Below are 18,257 nucleotides of genomic sequence, written 5' to 3'. Positions count from 1 at the left end.
TTTATTTAATCCTAGCTTCCAGAATTTATTGTTCAGCAATTTAATTGTCCAGATGCTGAAATCAGTTCTTATGTAGGGGAGGTTTTCAATATCAGATAACTAGGTTGTACAGGTTGAAATAAGGTTAATTAGTAACTGTATTTAATCCTATTAATTGAAACTCACAGCTGTCATGACTTTGTAGAGACAGAGCCTTTCAAAGCTTGTTTAATATTGAAGGACTTATATTAAAACCTGTTTTTTTAATTTTCCGTTTGGTTTTTCTTATGCATTTTCATATACAGTATAGACTTAACCTTTGACCTTTTGAAATACATTTGTGTTACCTCTGACTTTTATGACCAGTTAGCCAAGTTCAAATTTTTATCAGTACACTGACAGTTATCAACTCTCGATCTCAAAAAAGCAGGTAGAATCAATTTATTTAAGAAGAGAAAAAAAGTAGAAGAGTATACTTATTTGTCACAAGAGTACAAAATTCTCTCCTATAACTTATGGTGGAAGTTTTCATTGAATGTAAAGAAGTATATTATTTGGCCCATATACGTAATCTTTTTTAGTACATGACTGAAGGTTAATATGTTTGGATTGAAAAAACACCATCCTTTCCTATCCTCTTCTAAAAAACTTTAATGTTTCTCTTTAATTTGGCTCATTATGTATAAAGTGTTAAAGATCATCACTGACATGAAAAAAAAATCTCCTGGTTTTCCTTGAAATGTGACATAAAGACACTTATTCTATCATAGTGCCTTCAGAAAGCTGCCAATGTGAGCAAACAGGGCTGAGATGATTTAGCCATGAGAAAGCATTCAATGGATTTCTGCTGTTTCTCTTAACCTTTTGGTTATAAGGCTGAAGTTTTGATGGGAAAAATTTTATGTCTGAATAGCAGGTCCTTTTTCAAAGGAAAGGAGTAGCAGGTAATCAAGGTGGTGTGAAAATTCTGGAGCAAAGCAAATCTACTTTCATGGTCTGTTCTTTCAAAAGAGGATATGAACTATGATACTGATATATGCTTCCTATAGTATTGTATTCTGCTCAATTATCGTATTAAATCTTGCTATTTCAATTTTGATCTTGCTAAATACTACGTTTAAATATACATTATATTGAGGACTTGATAGCTGATACATTCATCCTTCTGGTTTACATCCGCACAGTTTTTATTCCTTGATTTTGTACTCACATATCTTATTTTGTCCTTATAATATAAGGATAATTTCCAAAGATTAATTACTTTTGAGGAAAATATACTTACAAACACAACACCCTCTTCAATGTCAGGTCAGTGTTTTGAAACATTGTACCACCTTAAACACTTCTACTCTTTTCTTAGTGTGCGCACGCTTTAAATACTTGCAGGTTGTTATCATTACTCTCCCCTTGCATTATTAGCTCCCATTTGGCTAAGCAGAACATGTTTTAATCTTTCCTCATAAATCAAAATCTCCAGACCCTTAATCATTTATGTTGCTGTTATCTGAATTCCTTCAAAACTTGCTGACATCTTCGTGGTACTGGAGAGGATAAAACGACATGCTGCATTCAAGAAGGGATTCATATGTGTCAAATAGAGTTTATCTGGTTGTTCTTTATGGAAATAATGAGAATGTAAATGATATTTTTTTCTTCTAATATGTAGGTGAGCAAAATAGTTAATATTATGATTAAAGCATCAGGAATAGTTAAAGAAGAAATGCCATGTATTTTACCATACTTTTCAGTCAAACATTTCCATATCTGTTCATTGTGATACTTTTAGAATCATAGAATAGAATCATAGAATAGTTAGGGTTGGAAAGGAGCCTAAGATCATCCAGTTCCAACCCCCCTGCCATGGGCAGGGACACCTTACACTAAACCATGTCACACAAGGCCTCATCCAGCCTGGCCTTGAACACTGCCAGGGATGGAGCATTCACAACCTCCCTGGGCAACCCATTCCAGTGCCTCACCACCCTAACAGGAAAGAATTTCCTCCTTATATCCAATCTAAACTTGCCCTGTTTAACCCGTTACCCCTTGTCCTGTCACTACAGTCCCTAATGAAGAGTCCCTCCCCAGCATCCCTATAGGCCCCCTTCAGATACTGGAAGGCTGCTATGAGGTCTCCACGCAGCCTTCTCTTCTCCAGGCTGAACAGCCCAAACTTTCTCAGCCTGTCTTCATACGGGAGCTGCTCTATTTCCCTAATCATCCTTGTGGCCCTTCTCTGTACTTGTTCCAACAGTTCCATGTCCTTTTCATGTTGAGGACACCAGAACTGCACACAATACTCCAAATGAGGTCTCACAAGAGCAAAGGGGCAGGATCACCTCCTTCGACCTGCTGGTCATGCTCCTTTTGATGGAGCCCAGGATACGGTTGGCTTTCTGGGCTGTGAGCGCACACTGCCGGCTCATGGTCATTTTCTCATCAACACCCCCAAGTCTTTCTCCACAGGGCTGCTCTGAATCTCTTCTCTGCCCAACCTGTAGCTGTGCCTGGAATTGCTCCAACCCAGGTGTAGGACCTTGCACTTGGCATGGTTAAACTTCATGAGGTTGGCATCAGCCCACCTCACAAGTGTGTCAAGGTCCCTCTGGATGGCATTCCTTCCCTCCAGTGTATCAACCGAACCACACAGCTTGGTGTCATCGGCAAACTTGCTGAGGGAGCACTCAATCCCACCGTCCATGTCAGTGATAAAGATGTTAAACAAGGCCGGTCCCAACACCGATCCCTGAGGGATGCCACTCGTTACTGGTCTCCAGCTGAACATTGAGCCATTGACCACAACTGTTTGTGTGCGGCCATCCAGCCAGTTCTTTATCCACCAAGTGATCCACCTATCAAATTGATGTTGCTCCAATTTAGAGACAAGGATGTCGTGTGGAACAGTGCTTTACACAAGTCCAGGTAGATGACATCAACTGCTCTACCCCTGTCCATCAGTTCTGTAGCCCCATCATAGAAGGCCACCAAGCTGGTCAGGCAGGATTTCCCCTTAGTGAAGCCATGCTGGCTGTCACCAAGCACCTTGTTGATTTTCATGTGCCTTAGCATGCCTTCCAGGGGAATCTGCTCCCAGATTTTGCCAGGCACAGAGGTGAGACTGACTGGTCTGTAATTCCCTGGATCAACCATTATTATTTTTAAATATCGCTTTTAAAATTATTACTTTAACCTGTCAGTCTCACATGTGAGCTTTGTATTCTTGTTTATTTGCTTCTTCAACTTCTTTGTGGAGTGTTTTATTCCCATCTTCCAATTACCATATTTTCCCTGGGATCTTCTACATCATCTACTCATAAATATAATCTTTCCATTGTTTCACCAGCTCTTTAACTGTTTCCCTCACCCCTTCTTTTATGAAGTACTTAAAGAAACATTTTTACTTACTTTGTTCTAGTGTACATAAAGATTTGTAAGTACACTTTCCATTTATGTGTTGCTGTTGCTATTTTAGATATCCACATTTTTTCAAGGCATAATTTTGTTTATTCCAGAGCCATTAGTATCTTGCATTGGACCTGAGTGCGCAACTTGTGTTTCCTATTTTCTTAAAGAATGTATAAATTCAGTATTCTAATGATGTCTCTGAAAAGTTTAAGTTCACAGAAAATAAACAGAGTTTCAAGTTCTCCTATGTAGCCCACTTTATCACTTAGATATCTTTTTAACAAATGGCTACAGTATTTTCAGACTGAAGGAGACCACAGCAGGTAATCTTAATTTCAGACCCAGTTCAATGGGAATGCCAACATATATCTCTTACTTTTCAAAATAATTACTTGATTTGACAGTAAAACAATATCACACCAGATACAGAGCTATAGCAAAACCCAGGTCAGGGTGCCAGCCCTACAAACACAGCATAAGGTTCACATTTTCACCTTCCTTTTGAGTCTGTGAAGTGCACAGTTTGCTAAACATATAATAATGGAATGCCCTCCTAAAATGATTTAGGGGAACTCCACATCTAGTAGCTAGTCTCAGGTCCTAAAAGTTAGAAAGAATACTGCTGTATCCTGCCAGCCTCCTGGTCCCAAAACCAGCTAGTACAAACTCACTGTTCTTCCCAGCCAGCTCCTAATGCCAGTGTTGTAACCTTGACTCTAATTAGAGATTTTCCATGCTCTATAGTGATGCTCCAGAGGGCAGATATGCCATGTCTAAAACCAGATGCCAGCAGGAACAGCAAAGTTCATGCAGAAGCAATTTTGGCTGATTAGCTGCAAAGTAAATCAGGTAAAGATATGAAGAAATACAATTCCTAGAATAGCAAATCAGAGTGCCTCATTCAAACCTCATTTAGTAGCATTGCTAACTTCATGGAGTAAATATGAAACATTAACATCTAAAAATAACTAGCTGGAGTTCTAGATTTCCTTTGTAAATGTTTAAGGTATGCTGTGCACATTTGTTATTCACAAAGGCTTTATTATGGATAACAGAATGTATCTTTCAGTTATGATGACTGCTTTAATCTTCAAATAATTACGTTTGACACTCTCCACAAAGTTTTAACTTGCATCTGTGATACATTAAGCTTACAAAAGGTGAAATGAAATATTACATTCTTTATCTCTTAAAGATTGGGCATTAGAACTTGTAACCAACAGTTAGATTGTTAGACTGCAAGACTTCAGTTGAAATAGAAAACTCCAGAAGGTATGCTACAAAATAACATGCAACACTTAGGGGAATATCGCAGTTTTTTCTTTTTTATTAATATATATATATAACTGTAGCCAATATGCTGAAGAAAAAAAAATAATAATCATCTGTTTGGTGCAAAGACAATTATGTTTATTCCACTCCATTAAAGCAGGACATAAGGAAAGCTCTCACTAGCTATGTGATAGCTGAATTTAAAATGCCAAATGGAGGAATGCAATTAAAACTACAGTAGACACACTTGTTCCCTCCTCCCCTTGCATCTCTCCCTCTGTTCCTGCCTCTGCTTCTCAAAGCTGTGTATACAAGTCTCCCTTCTGACCCTAGCACAGCTTTCTCATTCTGTATTACATTTGTTGAGGGACCAACCATCTTCTACCCTTTTGTGAGGATGAAGTAGTGGAGTCAGTAAAAGCCCAGGTGAGGCAGCTTCTCTCATTCATGCAACTTGCTGTAGGGCTGGCAGTATCCCAGGACTGTGTTTGCAAAGACCTCCTGAGCTGTACATATCCTAGGTGAGCTATTGGTCACTAGTGTTCAGTGCTGCAGAACTGCTGTGAAATAGTTTCTCAGAGGCTTGTTTCTCAATGGCTAAAACAAAAGGATTTTCAGAAAACGAGCATGTCTAAAAAAGAGCAAATTCAAGTACCAAGTAATTATCAAGTATTTAAGGAAAACTTGCTAAAATTTTTCAACATCAGGAAGATTGCATATCCTTTCATTCCTTTTCCCCAAACAAACTGGGTTTAAAATGAACATGTAAATAAAGCACCTCAATGAAGTTATGTCACAGACAACTCCAGCAGAAATGGTTAGAGCATGGCAGATCCCAGCAACTGAAACCTGGAGTCTGAGGAAGTTAATCAATCTTAAAAATAAATCCCCAATCCAACTATGCCAATAAACATTTGCACAAAAATGGAGCAAGAAGTTACCATTCACAAACTGTCCAGCAGTGCTTTAATTAGTGAAATCTTGAAATCTGCTGAGGATTTGTTCCAATACCTATCCAAAAGTTTAGCTTCAGTTTGGATCCTACCTCCTATGTCATTGTTTCCTTTGAAAATTCCAGGTTTTCTGCTGTTTTCTCGGCTACTGAGGCCACAAACCAGAAATTCAGGGATGGTTATATCCCACTTGTCTTCACCATGACAAACCAACCTTCTGTAGAGATTGTGTTTCACAGTGTTGCAATAGCAGCAGCAGGGATGAGATGGGAGGATGACAGCTCAGACTCATTACATCACTTAATAAAACACATATTACATAGGGCAGTACTAATGAAGACGACTTAACATAAGCCCCCTAAACTACGTTAAATCTTCTTAGGAATGATCTTTTTCCATCTTACCCTGCAAGCGCTGGGGCTTTTTCTTTGGTTTAAAATTTTTTGCTGCTCTTTGATCTCTCTGTTCAGAATGATCTCAGCCTGTACTCTGAATTATCTCCCTGCTCACCCTCTGACTTAGATGAGTCCGGCTCGCATAACACTCTCCACACTCCCATTCTGCTCATTGCTCTGTACACAGACACCAGCCGTACACTGCTAGATTATTTTAAACTCATTGAATCATGTTTTACAACAAAATTGGTTTTATTCACAATTAGTGTTCATGTTAGCCACTGCAGCTGAGCTCAAAGATTTTGTTGCTTTAACACTTTATTAATATTGTGCTATTTTATACAAGGGATGTCTAAAGAAGAAGATTAAGTAACCTTAGTATGACTGGGTAAACATGAACAGGAGAGAGAAAGAGAGAGTGAGAAAGAATAAAAACAAAACAAGGAAGGAAAATTGCTAACTATGAAATAAGTTTATAGAGACAGAATTTGAATAGTGAGTAATGATAAGGAATTGCTTGTTTGGGAAATGGGCTGTTTGGTTTGGTTTGGTTTGTTGGGTTGTTTGTTTTTTTTTTTTTTGCTGGGATTTACAATTTTCTGTAATTACCACTTTACATACAGCCACATTTGCATTTCCATTGTAAAAACCGACCTTAGGCCATATATTTTATTCTAGGAAATTTCATTTGTTCTGCCTTAATCCCACTGGTAGGACCACTCAAACTGTAATGTAGTACTCACCTGACAAAAAGATATCTCATTGTGGGCTTTTGCATGTCAGGTCACTGCGAAGTAAGAAGAAACGATGCTGCTTAATACTATTTTGCTGTAGTAAAGCATAAAACATGGCTAATGCTGAAAACTAATCTTATTTCACAGCCTATTGCCATCAACTATTCTATATGAAAGAGATATAACAGAAAATTCTACAGCTCAAGATGGCTATTTGGCAGTGTTTGGACACCCCTACAGATTAATACTTCCACAATCTCTAAGTAGGTGCCTCACATATGGCTAAATAGAATGAAGATTTAACACTTTGTTTATCAATTGAATTTTAAACTATGGCACCAGTGTTCAATAATGTCACATTTTTTCTCATTAACATGTAGTATTTCAGAAAACAGTTGGCAGCTTGGGTAAGACTGGATTTTCTAATAATGTAATGATAGTTTATAACCAGTTTTGTTAAAAGAACATTCTAATATGGAACTTATATGTACACTTAATATGTACAACTTAAACTGGAAGTATATCTTCTATCATATTATTCAGTTAGTTCTCATTAATTTTTTATTTACGGCTGTGCTTAGAAATGCTTTTTGCTTTCCTGTGCTAGTTTATTTAGTATTTTTGGAGCACACAGTGATAGTGAGACAGCAGTTCAGAAACAACCAGATAAGCTTACACTTTGAAGTAAATAGAATTCCAGTGTTAGCTGTGGGGCTACTTGAAAAGCAGGGCCATAATGACACCATGAAGTTTGCTAAATATTGTTAATGTTCATTTGACATCATGTTTAATTTGAAACTCATAAATGTATAATAGACGGCTACTCTTTACATAAACCCTTCAGCACATACTTATCATGCAACAAAAGGCATTAAGGCAGATACTTTGACAAGATCATCTCAGTGTTACACATTCCAACAGAATTCTTCAATGTGTAGACATTGAAAAGTCCATGAAAGCAACAACAGTCATTGTGGCCTCCATCGTGGCCTGCTGCTAGGGAAGGTGGATTTTGTGCATTTTCTTTGCAACTACTTGCCCACACCCCTGCTAGCATGGGGAAATAGACAGTGCAGGGACCGCAGGCCATGCACTCTTCCCATCTGTGGAGGATGCTCAGGAAAATTTGTCTGTAAAATGGTCTACTATCTCTTCTCCAGATAGATTGCATCTATTTAGCTCCTAGGCTGTTCAAAGGTTGACTACAGGGTGTTGACATGTGTCAGGGTACACTTTTCTGAGAGCAAAATGTGCTGGTACACATAGTAATGAGGAGTGTTCTTCATTCTCATAATCAGCATCTTTGCACCAGCTACCACCTGAGCTTTTATAATTATCTTACGTGCAGCTTCTGTTGAGATCAGCATGCAGAGCAGGTCCAGTCTGTTTTGTCCAGCTCAGCAGTGCCCCCACTGGCACAAAATACTCACAAGCCCTTTCCACCCCAACAGAGGGGAGTGAAAGAAGCAATATGGAGGAGAGAAGCCAGTCATAGGAATCAGAGGTCAGATGATGGAGAAGGACATAACTGGGACAGGGATGGGGAGAAAACTGTACAAAGCATGATGGAGCAGTCTTTAGAAGTCAGAGAAAACAGCAGGAAGGAACAAGAAGTAAGGGAATTTGGAAAGGACTGAAAATGGAGAGGCTGAAGGGGAGAGGGCGTCATGCAGAAATCAGCAGACAAATCTAGGGTATGGGCTGGGAAGACTCGCAACCTGTTCTACACTTTTTTCCATCACTTCATTTTATCATGCAGTGACACTTGGCAGAGAAACAATTCTAATGTTCTCCCTCAATACCACTTAAGTAGGAGGCCAAAACACAGAAAGAGAAAATACTCTTCTTCACTATAACCATTATCCTGCCTGCCTTCCAAGTCTGGAGGCCTGGGCTTCTATAGCATGCTGGTTTTCACTCCTAGTAAAAGAAATTAGAAAAGAATGTCTGTCTGAAATTTTTATTCTCAATTTGGAAGAAAAACTTGTCCTGGTAAGATTGTTTCATTAAAGTGTCTCTTCGGAAATACCAGTGTTACGTACCCATCCACCTTTCTTCCATGATGGGAGGAAGGAAATGAGGATGACAAGAGTGTGGCTGCCACTCTAAGACCACTGCTTCCAGGGTTGCTAACTAAAAAGGCAAGGGGAAAGCTGAGCTCTAGAAAGTAGTCCATGGGACAGACAACGGCCCAGTTGTTTTTCACCATTACACCCTGAATATTTCTACCTTATCTGATTGAACAACAGAGTTGGTGTTTTTTTAAAACCAAATCAAATTGAATAAAGAAGTGGCTTTGTCATATCAAGCATTTTGTTGGGATTTGTCAAGATTCTATTGAAACTTTAGTTTCAAGAAACTAAAGTCATTTGCCCATCTTTCTGTAGGAATTTCTATAAATCTTTGCAGTCTGCTCTGATTGGTGGCTACTTCTTGTCTAAAGATCTGATATGTATGAGATTTCTCAGATACTGCAGATGTTGCAGTACCAGATTTTATTTTGGAAAGCAACACATGTAGAAGCCAAAATTCAAAGGGCTCCTTTCCCAGTCTGGTATCCTAGATAGCATTTGGAGACCTCTGCTGAGAGATGAAACAATGACATACGCTATGTGCTCAGCAGGCATTTTTAATTAGACCTAAACTCTTGGTTCTGAATCATTCTTTTGTTTGTGAAACATTCGGAGAGTCATGGCATTACCTTTCTGTTTCTGTAACAACAGGAAAGATGATTGTGTACATCAGATCAGGCAAACTGCATAGACCACCCAATAAAGATGGACTGAATTTGCCATACTATTAGTCACAGCCCATACAGAAGTCACAGCAAAGCTCAAATGGCAGCATGTTTAAAAAATGATGTGTCTCTGACTGGTTATGCATATTTTGAACATATGCATCCTTCCAGAATCAAGGGGACAGAATCACATAGTTAAACCAGAGATAAACATAAGAATTTGCACATTCATAAACACTGAGAAGGAAACCTGATGCATTTTGAGCAAGCCTGAAGAGAGTGAGGCTTGCATAACTGTTTACCTCCTAGGACCAGGACATTGCTAGAACTAAAAATGAGATCACCATTCCCATCCATCCCAGTACCTGATACATTCTGACTGCTCTGTTCCTTAAAGAGGAAAAGGGATCTTTAATGTTACCTTTGCAGACTGAAGTATGGATAGAATCACTAAAGGACAGAAAACAGATATGTTTGGCAAGCTTAGGTCCTTCAGCTTGAGCTGCTGAGGGGTGGTGAGGTTATAAGGAATTAGCTTCTGCCTTCCTCAGCTGGTTTAAGAACAATGAACAGCACTTTACAAGTAGATCCAGCCTTAAGAGAAAGATTGTAGAGGCCCAGCTTCGCTTGTATTAACAAGGCATTTCTATAAATATTCCTGAACAGAGAAGTGGGAGCAGTCAGCGGCTGCCGTCCAGAGGCAGGCTAGGCATGGGCAATAGGAAAGACACTGTCCTGAGAGCTGCAGTGGCTAGGCCAGGAGGACAGGGCTCGGCCTGGCTCCAGGCTGGCTGGGCGGGCAAGTAGGGATCTGGCCCCTATAAATATTTGCTTCTGGAATTCCAGAAAGACTCTTCCCTGGTCATGCATGCTGCTCTGCACGTGTGCACGGATGCCTCTTTCCTGAGGGTGTACTCATGTCACCTTTCTCCCCGAACACTGGCTGCTGCATTCCACTCTTGTCAGCAGCAGACCCCTGTCCTTCAGATTCCCGTCATATTTTTAGTCCAGCACACATTTTTGTTGACCCATCCAGTTTACCTTTTGAACATAAGAATTTCTTTGGGTTTTTTTTTTTTATCTCAGCCAATGAGCAGAATATACTGAATAAAGTAAGATAATTCTGGAAGACAGCTGGAGTATTGACTGCGCTATGACTGTGATAACTACGAATTTTATTCAAATATAAAACCTGTGCCTGCTGGTGATCTTCCGTAAGTTTCCAGACATATTGAAACCAAGAGATAGAGCTACATAAATTTTACCCAGATGCCAGCTGGGAGGTTAAGACTTTGCTTATTTCTGCACGGATCTTGCTATAGTACCTGTATACAGCTAATTGGATTGTAGACATAAGGGTGCATAAGCCAATTCACAGCTAAAGAAAGGTATTTGTTTTCGAGATATTTTCCAGTAGATTTTCAAAAAGAGCAGCACAACGTTTTGCCATTTTCTTTGAAAACATTTTCTTTGCCAGTCCATAAATCTCACCATTAAAACTTTTTTTCTTTTCATGTCGTTCACAGTCCTTCAGTTTAACTGTTTGGTTTAACACCTTTTCTCATAAATTCACCTAATGCATTCATGTTGACTGACATCAGGGTTTCAGCAGATGAGGTCCGTACACGTGTACTTAGTACCATTGGCATCCTCTTCCAGTTCAGACTGTGATCACGAGTTTAACAGAGAAATGGAGGAAGCTTTTCCATATGCACAATCTGGAGGTAACTGCAGGCATGCGACTTGGGTAGATGTCTCCCTACAAACAACTACACCTGAAAGGGGATAGGGAATATGTCTGACCTGAAAGGGAAAATATCACTAAATAAGCAGGTATCATTTAGTCAGTAACATTTCTCCAGCACAGAGCTGTGTCTGTGAATGCAGGAGGAGCTTGTAGGTCTCTCAGCACAAGTATCAGATAATGGCACAGCTGCTGGAGCAGCTTGGCAGCTTTTCCTTGAATGCATGGGTGTTTCCCAGCACAAAACTGAGGCGCTGCCGTCATGGCCCTGCTGCCACCAGCTTTCAGTATCCCAGCACACTGGACTTTGTGGATGCCTTTTCAACATCTTTTGGGTATCGAGAGGTCCAGATCAAAACTGAGAGGGGCATCATTTAAATAATGCAAGAATAGAAACTGAAGTGCAGCTGTGCTCTGAAGCCTCCTTTTAATATGTTTTAAAAATCATTTTATACTTTTATGTTGTATGGCAAACTCTTAATTTTATGACCATAGTGAATGGCATGCATCTCAAATTTCTCTCTCTGACTGTATGTTTGCTTTTAACTGTCTTCCCCATTAAATCTCTCAGTCTACACTTTTCTGAAATTAATGTCCTTTTATTTCCTATCCATGTTTCTGGCCTACCTATACTTAATTATTTTCCTGTTCATGGTCCAGCAAGAATTTTCTGACATTTCATTAAATTCCTTACACAATCTTACTCTATATATGTTGTAACATCAGACAAGCAGACTCCCTTAGCCTTCCTCCTTTGCTTTGCTACAGTTTATCTTTACTTCTCCTTTGCCCTTTGTTGGGTCATTCTGACATTTTCCAGCCCATATAGTTGAACTGGTTGCACCAACTGTTTTAAATATTTTGAGCTGTAACATGTCTATATGTGTGACAGAACCCACAGTAATTCTCAAAGAATTAAACCTTGATCAGCAATATATATATTGCTCTCTTTATTTTTAAATTTTAAAAAGTTGGTGTAGCTGCTAGAATGAATATTGGTTGGTGTGTTTTTATCGACATTTTAGCCTGGATGAGGTGTATGCTTTTAAAAAGGATCTCCTTACATTACCCTTTGGTTCAAAGGTTTGAGCAGTCTTGGAGCGTATGAACTGGATGGCTTTCAGTTGAAACTAAGTCAGAAGATGCACCCTGGTAGTGCATTAGTGATCTCCAAACCGGGGAGAGGATTCATTCAGTTCATGAGACCCAGGCTTAACTAATTAAAAGTTCAATCTTGAGATGTGTCAGAACCTTGGTAACATTTATTTTGCTGCATAAATCCACTCTTTCTGGGTCATATTGTTGGTAACATGGACAGAGCCACTGGTAGTTAAAAATCTGCTGCAACTGCCTTCTCCCTTGATGCCTTCTGTTCTCTGTCAGTGGTACTCAGCCGAAATATTGAGGTATACACATTCAGTTCCAGATTTAGGTATTGCTTACTGCATTATCATTTTAAAATGAATTAGTGCTCTTCTAATCTGGTAACTAATAGAAGCAACAGCAGGGTGTATGTGCTTCAAAGTAGATAGGTTATGCTCTGTCATCATGTCAGTGTTTGCCTATCTAAACATCATTGCTTGTTCTACAAATAAATTTTTCCAGATTAATTAAAAAACCTCCACCCAAACCCAACACACATTTCCAGAGTGTGCAGTCATATTAAATTTCGAGAGAGAGTTGGCTGCTGCTTTCTCCATCCAGCCTCAAAAAGTTGGAGGGCTGTAATGAGGAAAGTAACTGCAAACTGTAGAGATCCTTTGCTGCTCGTGGTTTTGTTCAAAGTTGTACACAGGACATTAGTGTTTGCAGATGCTCTATAAAGATAAAAGACAAAGGCCTAGGTAGGAAGAAATTATGATCTGCATTAAATAGATGGTGAGCCAATTCGTCCCTCAGTTACACTATTGCAAAGCCTGTAAATTTCTTTTCATTGTTGGAATGAGATCATGGTTTGTCTTGAAGGAAATGAGAACTGGTGAAAATTAAGGGAACTGAGAATGCACTGGGAAAAATTCAACAAATAAGAAAGTGTGAAATAAATTATCAAGAATAACAAAAAAGAAAAACTGTTTTGTTCTTAGGAAGGAATTCAAAGGGAGCAGAAAACCACAGGCTGAAACTCATGACTCTGTAATTTGATCTGTGTGCCAACCTCCTGAGGTTAATCAATCAATTTTAATGATAACATAATACTTCTCAAGAAAGTAATGGTATCTGACTTTAAAAACTGTATTTGCTGTGAAAATGAATGACTCCACCTTGAATTAACATGAAGACAACTTTATTCAACTGTTCTTGCTTTCCCTGGTAACAAAGGAGATTAGGTTTTTGGGCTGGGATCTCTCACCTCTTCACACATTACCATACATAATAGTAGAAGGGGAAATTGAGTCTCAGCTACCCCTTTTTTCTTCCCTCTCTCCCTCAGGGAAGCCATGGGACACAGTAATCAATTAAAAAGGTCAAAATAAGCAAGGTCAAATGGCTTCATTTACTGTGACTATTAATCTGAGTTACATGCATAAACTTTTTACATATGGGACCTTATCTTTCCCTTCAGCAAAGATGTGAGGCCTAGTTCACTCTCCTTTTTATGTTTTTGTCTCCCCTTTCCCTCTCATTTTTGTATTTTCATCCCTTTCTTGCTGCATTGGCATGAAGTACTACATACAGGGAACTCAGAATCAGGTCCTATTCTGTGCCACAGATAGGATGATATGCAAGAAAAATGCAGTAATGAAATAAAATACCTGAACTGCAGAGGCTTAAAGTTACTTTATCTCTTTTCTATTTCTTACCTTTTTCATGTCAAAACATGAAAGATTACCTGAAATATCAGTTAAGCAGGGAAATATTATCCTAATAAATGAGCATGCAAGTATGCGCCTGGTAAGTTATTTGATTAAACAGGAAGCTAGAATCCTATAGATATCCACAAATAAAGCCCCAAATCTAAATGACTGTATCGTTAGCTCATTTGTAAACTGTTCCAGATGTAAGATTTTGGCAGCTTTCCAGTAGGCTGGCTGCAGTCTGAGCTTTCCTGCATCCGCAGTGAGAACTGCAATGCCTGACTCTTCAAGGAAAAGCTCCACAGGGCTCATGACAAATTATATAAAGTAACAACCTGCCTGCCTGGAGAAGAGAAATTCAGAGAGATCCCTGGGCAAAGAATGCCCTTTTTCCAGGGGCTAAGCTACAGCCGTTTGACTCTGGATGTGTGATCGATCTGCATTATGCACCACCCAGTGAAAGCCCCTCTGAGAAGATCATTTAGTGATCATATCAGGGACTCCACTGCTAGAGCCTTGGATGTTATCTGGAAAAACACGAGAGACAGACGACTGGCAGGTGAGAAAGGATATTACATAAGTATATTTTAAGATTCAGAAGGCACCATAATTAACAATGCTAATTAGTGGTATCACTTGCATAACGTATTACTATTGCCTCTAAGTATTTCTCCAGCCTTTTGTTTCTGTGTCATGTTACTTCAGTGCTGTGCCTGTGCTGGGGCTGTGTGTGCTCCTTTAACGAGATGTGTGTGTGCTCCTTTAACGAGATGACATAAGCATCAGTTAGAAGAAAAGAAGCAGAGAAATTTGGTGTGATATTATGGTGCAAACTCCTCAGACTGAAGTGTGCTGAAGCATTTTATTTTGCTGTTAGGTCAGACCCTGTGCTTTACTGCCTTGATGTGCTTCAGTGAGTTGTGTTACGGAGTGTTTTGCAGCCAAGGAGTGTGTCAGTTGGAATATCTGGGCTGTGCACTGAGCAATTACTGGTATTTCCTCTGGCAAGGATTTCAGTGCTGTGAGTTCCAAGTGAGTGTCAGGTATGCCAGAGCTATGCTTCTGAAATATAAATTACCAGCCAACTATATGGTTGCAGTTCATATTTTTATTTTGACTTGCAAATACTCAAAAACTCGATGCAAACCATAATAGAGGGCTGGAGAATGTAATTTAGCTTGCTTTGTTTTCCTCATCTGTTATTGTCTGCTAGATTGAATGCTTCTTGTTCACCCTGCTGGGGTTGTTACTTTCATTATTGCAGCATTTAGAGGTTTCAGAAAAGGCAGCACGGGTCACGGTCACACAGTGGGTGTGACTTGTCAGAGGGATCGCTTTGGTTTGTTTGTATACAGTGGGGATGGCTTATCCGAGGGGAGGAGAAATGTTAATAATGATAAGATCAGGGATGAGATAGATGACCAGGAGGCAGACCGTATGACTCACTAATGTAAACTGAACTTTCACATCATTCTCCTGCATTTATGTTTTGGAGAAATAAGAGCAGCTAAATGCTCAACAGACATTTGTGATGGTGCACCAATTCCAAAACTGATTACATCAGGTAATCAGGCAGTGAGTGATCACAGCCTATAAAGACACACAGGGGCAAAAACCTGTTTTAAATTAGAGCAGCTCATAAAAACCTCGTTCTGTCCACTGTGTTAGTGGCTGGATCAATTCCGTGCCTGTTTGCATGGATGTCAAAGGACAGCGAGTTCCCTAAATGATGAGAACCTCATCTTTACCACTGTTTTACAGTAAAGCTCCATAGTCACATTTACTTTAATGTTCAGCACTTAGTCACAAACATGGCAGTGTTATGAAAGTGCTGGACATTAACCTCTCTTCCATGGCAAACTGAACCAGGCAGACAGCACATTTAATCTCTCAAAGGTATGTTAGAAAACTGGACTTTTTGGGTCACTTAAAGGCTGCAGGGCATGGAATAGCAGTCACAGTGGAGGTCCTGATCTTCAAGACACTGCTGAAACTCCACTGGAAGGAGCATTGACAAGGAAGAAATTCTGAGTAAAAAGGCATGGATGTTACACAAATCTATAAAAGGGAAGCTGGTGGGGCCAAGTCAGCCTTTGTTTAATCTGCATGTTGCCTGGTCAGCTAGATGGTTGTTTGCCCTGGCATTCATTTCCATTCCACCTGCTAGAGATGTTTATGTAAATGCTTTGAAGTGAGCTTTTTAATTTATAGTTAAGTTCAGAATGGCATTTGCATCAGCAGACTCCAAGTACCTCTGGCCTGTGTCCATGTAAGACAACTAATGCCAACTGTCTTACAAAATTGCTTTTTTCTCATCAGTTCACATAGGAAAGCATATAATGACATGTTTTTTTATGCCTTCTGTATGTGACCTACATATGAAAATATGCAGGTTTTATCAGGATCCAAAAAGGCTTTGATAATCGTATATATTTAACTTTGCATATGATTATCAAACATTTAGGGGATAGACAACAGCTAATTATATTTCTTGAGACTCTGTCACATTCCTAGAAATGAGGAGTGAACGTGAACCCTCTAGCCTCTTTAGCCGTGCTGATAAGGGGCAGCATGTTTTTATTCTACTTGGCAGATGGTTATAAGCCATCACAGTTTTTATCAATACAAGGCTTAGATGTTAGAGGACCCTTAAAAGCAGTGACAGTTCCATTTTCCAGGCTGTGCTGGTGATGTGGGCTTGTCAGTCCACTAGTATATTTGGGCCGCTGTCAGAAAGTTAGAAAATCATCAGGCTAAACCCCCAACAAGCAGTGCAGTATGTAATCGGAGTAGATATCAGGCTGTATTCCTGAAAATACTTCATGAATAACAGATTAGGGAAGAGAAACAAAACAGCAACAAGTTGTTTGTCCTCCAGAATATTAGCAGTTTAAACTGCTGACTACCTAAAAATGGTAAAGAAGGGTCACGACACTGAAATAAGAAATCCACTTAGATCAGCAATTTGTGTTATCAGGACACACCTTTTAAAAAAGCACATGATATTTGCAAAAGAAAGAAGAAAATGTGAAATATGCATTCTTCATGGTGCGTTCAAGAAAAAGTAATATTTTCCCTGTGAAAAAAAAAAAAAAACAGCCTCTACACAGAAATAGCAGATAATGCAATATAATCTGATATAATCATTGAACAGGCAGTACTATCTACCTCCTAAGTAGGAAAAATAATGTGGAAAATATCTTTGCCATTAGATCATGTAGTCTTAATGACACAAAAGAAAGGTAGAATTACTCTTGGACAAAAACAATCAAAAGTATTTAAAATGCTATTAACATTACACGGAAATAAAAGATTGTAGCTAAAGATGCTTTGATTTTGAGTGGGCACCATAGAGGGAAACTAATGAATATAGACTGAACTGTCAGATGACCTCTGCATACTGTCCTACCCTGGCCATGATGGAGTACTGTAGAGCAGCATCCTCACATTGCTTCTGAACCCTAACACCAGGACTGAGTTACTGCGTGTGCTGCCTCATCGTATGGCAGAACAACCTGTGGTTCAGCCAGCTGGGGACAAGCACAGTTGTATAAATATGGTATATTATTATACCATATTCCGGGATATTATTACTATTATGTAAATATGGCATATTGTATAAATATGGTATATATTTATAACATAAGTGTCCTGAGGAGCAGGGAGATGCAGCTCAATGTAGTCGCATTATGGTCATGCTACTTTTTATGGCAGCACAGCTCACGGTTTTCCGCTTGGTGTTTTTTCTCCTCATTTTTAGTTTACATAGGCAAAGAAAATCTAGACACATGTTTGTAGTCATATCTGGTCATATTAAATGTGGAAAATGAATCACTAAATAAATCACTAAACATATCACTAAACACAATGGAAACATTTTCAATTGCTGGAACATCAATAATGCCCAGTAGAGATGGGATAAAATTTGGGGCAATGGAATGAACAGCAAAGAGTAGGAGGACAGAATTACACTCAAGTTGCCAGATTCCCTAAATGGGGCAATATGAAAACTCTTAACTTTTCCTGTTACTACATTCACAAGAAATAGAAACATTTCTTTGGGAATTCCCAGTTTATTCCCTTTTAGTGATGCCAGGTCACATCCTCAGCTGGGAAGGGAAGCACATTCTGGCTTTTTCAGTGCACAGACCTCCCAACAGAGACCAGGATTTTATGCGCAAGAAGGGCAGCAGTGCTGAGTGAACTTCCCCAGAGCGTGGAAGCATCACTCTCAGCTCTGAAA

The 18,257-nt window shown here is 39.3% G+C and overlaps 1 protein-coding gene across 3 annotated transcripts in view; it reads left to right on the top strand.

Annotated features, from left to right (window-relative positions):
* Nucleotides 1-18,257, top strand: part of DLC1 (DLC1 Rho GTPase activating protein) — a 228,586-nt gene that overhangs the window by 111,617 nt on the left and 98,712 nt on the right. Inside the window, exon 1 of one of the 3 annotated variants that reach the window (XM_057420251.1) lies at nt 14,269-14,573. The exons of the other annotated variants lie outside the window; for them this stretch is intronic. Coding sequence (XP_057276234.1) covers nt 14,459-14,573 — 115 coding nt within the window. The 5' untranslated portion in view covers nt 14,269-14,458. Of the gene's footprint in view, nt 1-14,268; nt 14,574-18,257 lie in introns of those variants that run through there. 3 annotated transcript variants of the gene reach the window in all.

This window comes from Pezoporus wallicus, unplaced genomic scaffold (assembly GCF_028554395.1).
Source record: "Pezoporus wallicus isolate ANWC-B61680 ecotype Strahan unplaced genomic scaffold, APGP_CSIRO_Pwel_v1 contig_5552, whole genome shotgun sequence".
In the NCBI taxonomy this organism is placed as follows: Eukaryota; Metazoa; Chordata; class Aves; order Psittaciformes; family Psittacidae; genus Pezoporus; species Pezoporus wallicus.
Note: the sequence above shows the minus strand (reverse complement) of the source record. Positions and strands in the feature narration are given on the sequence as shown.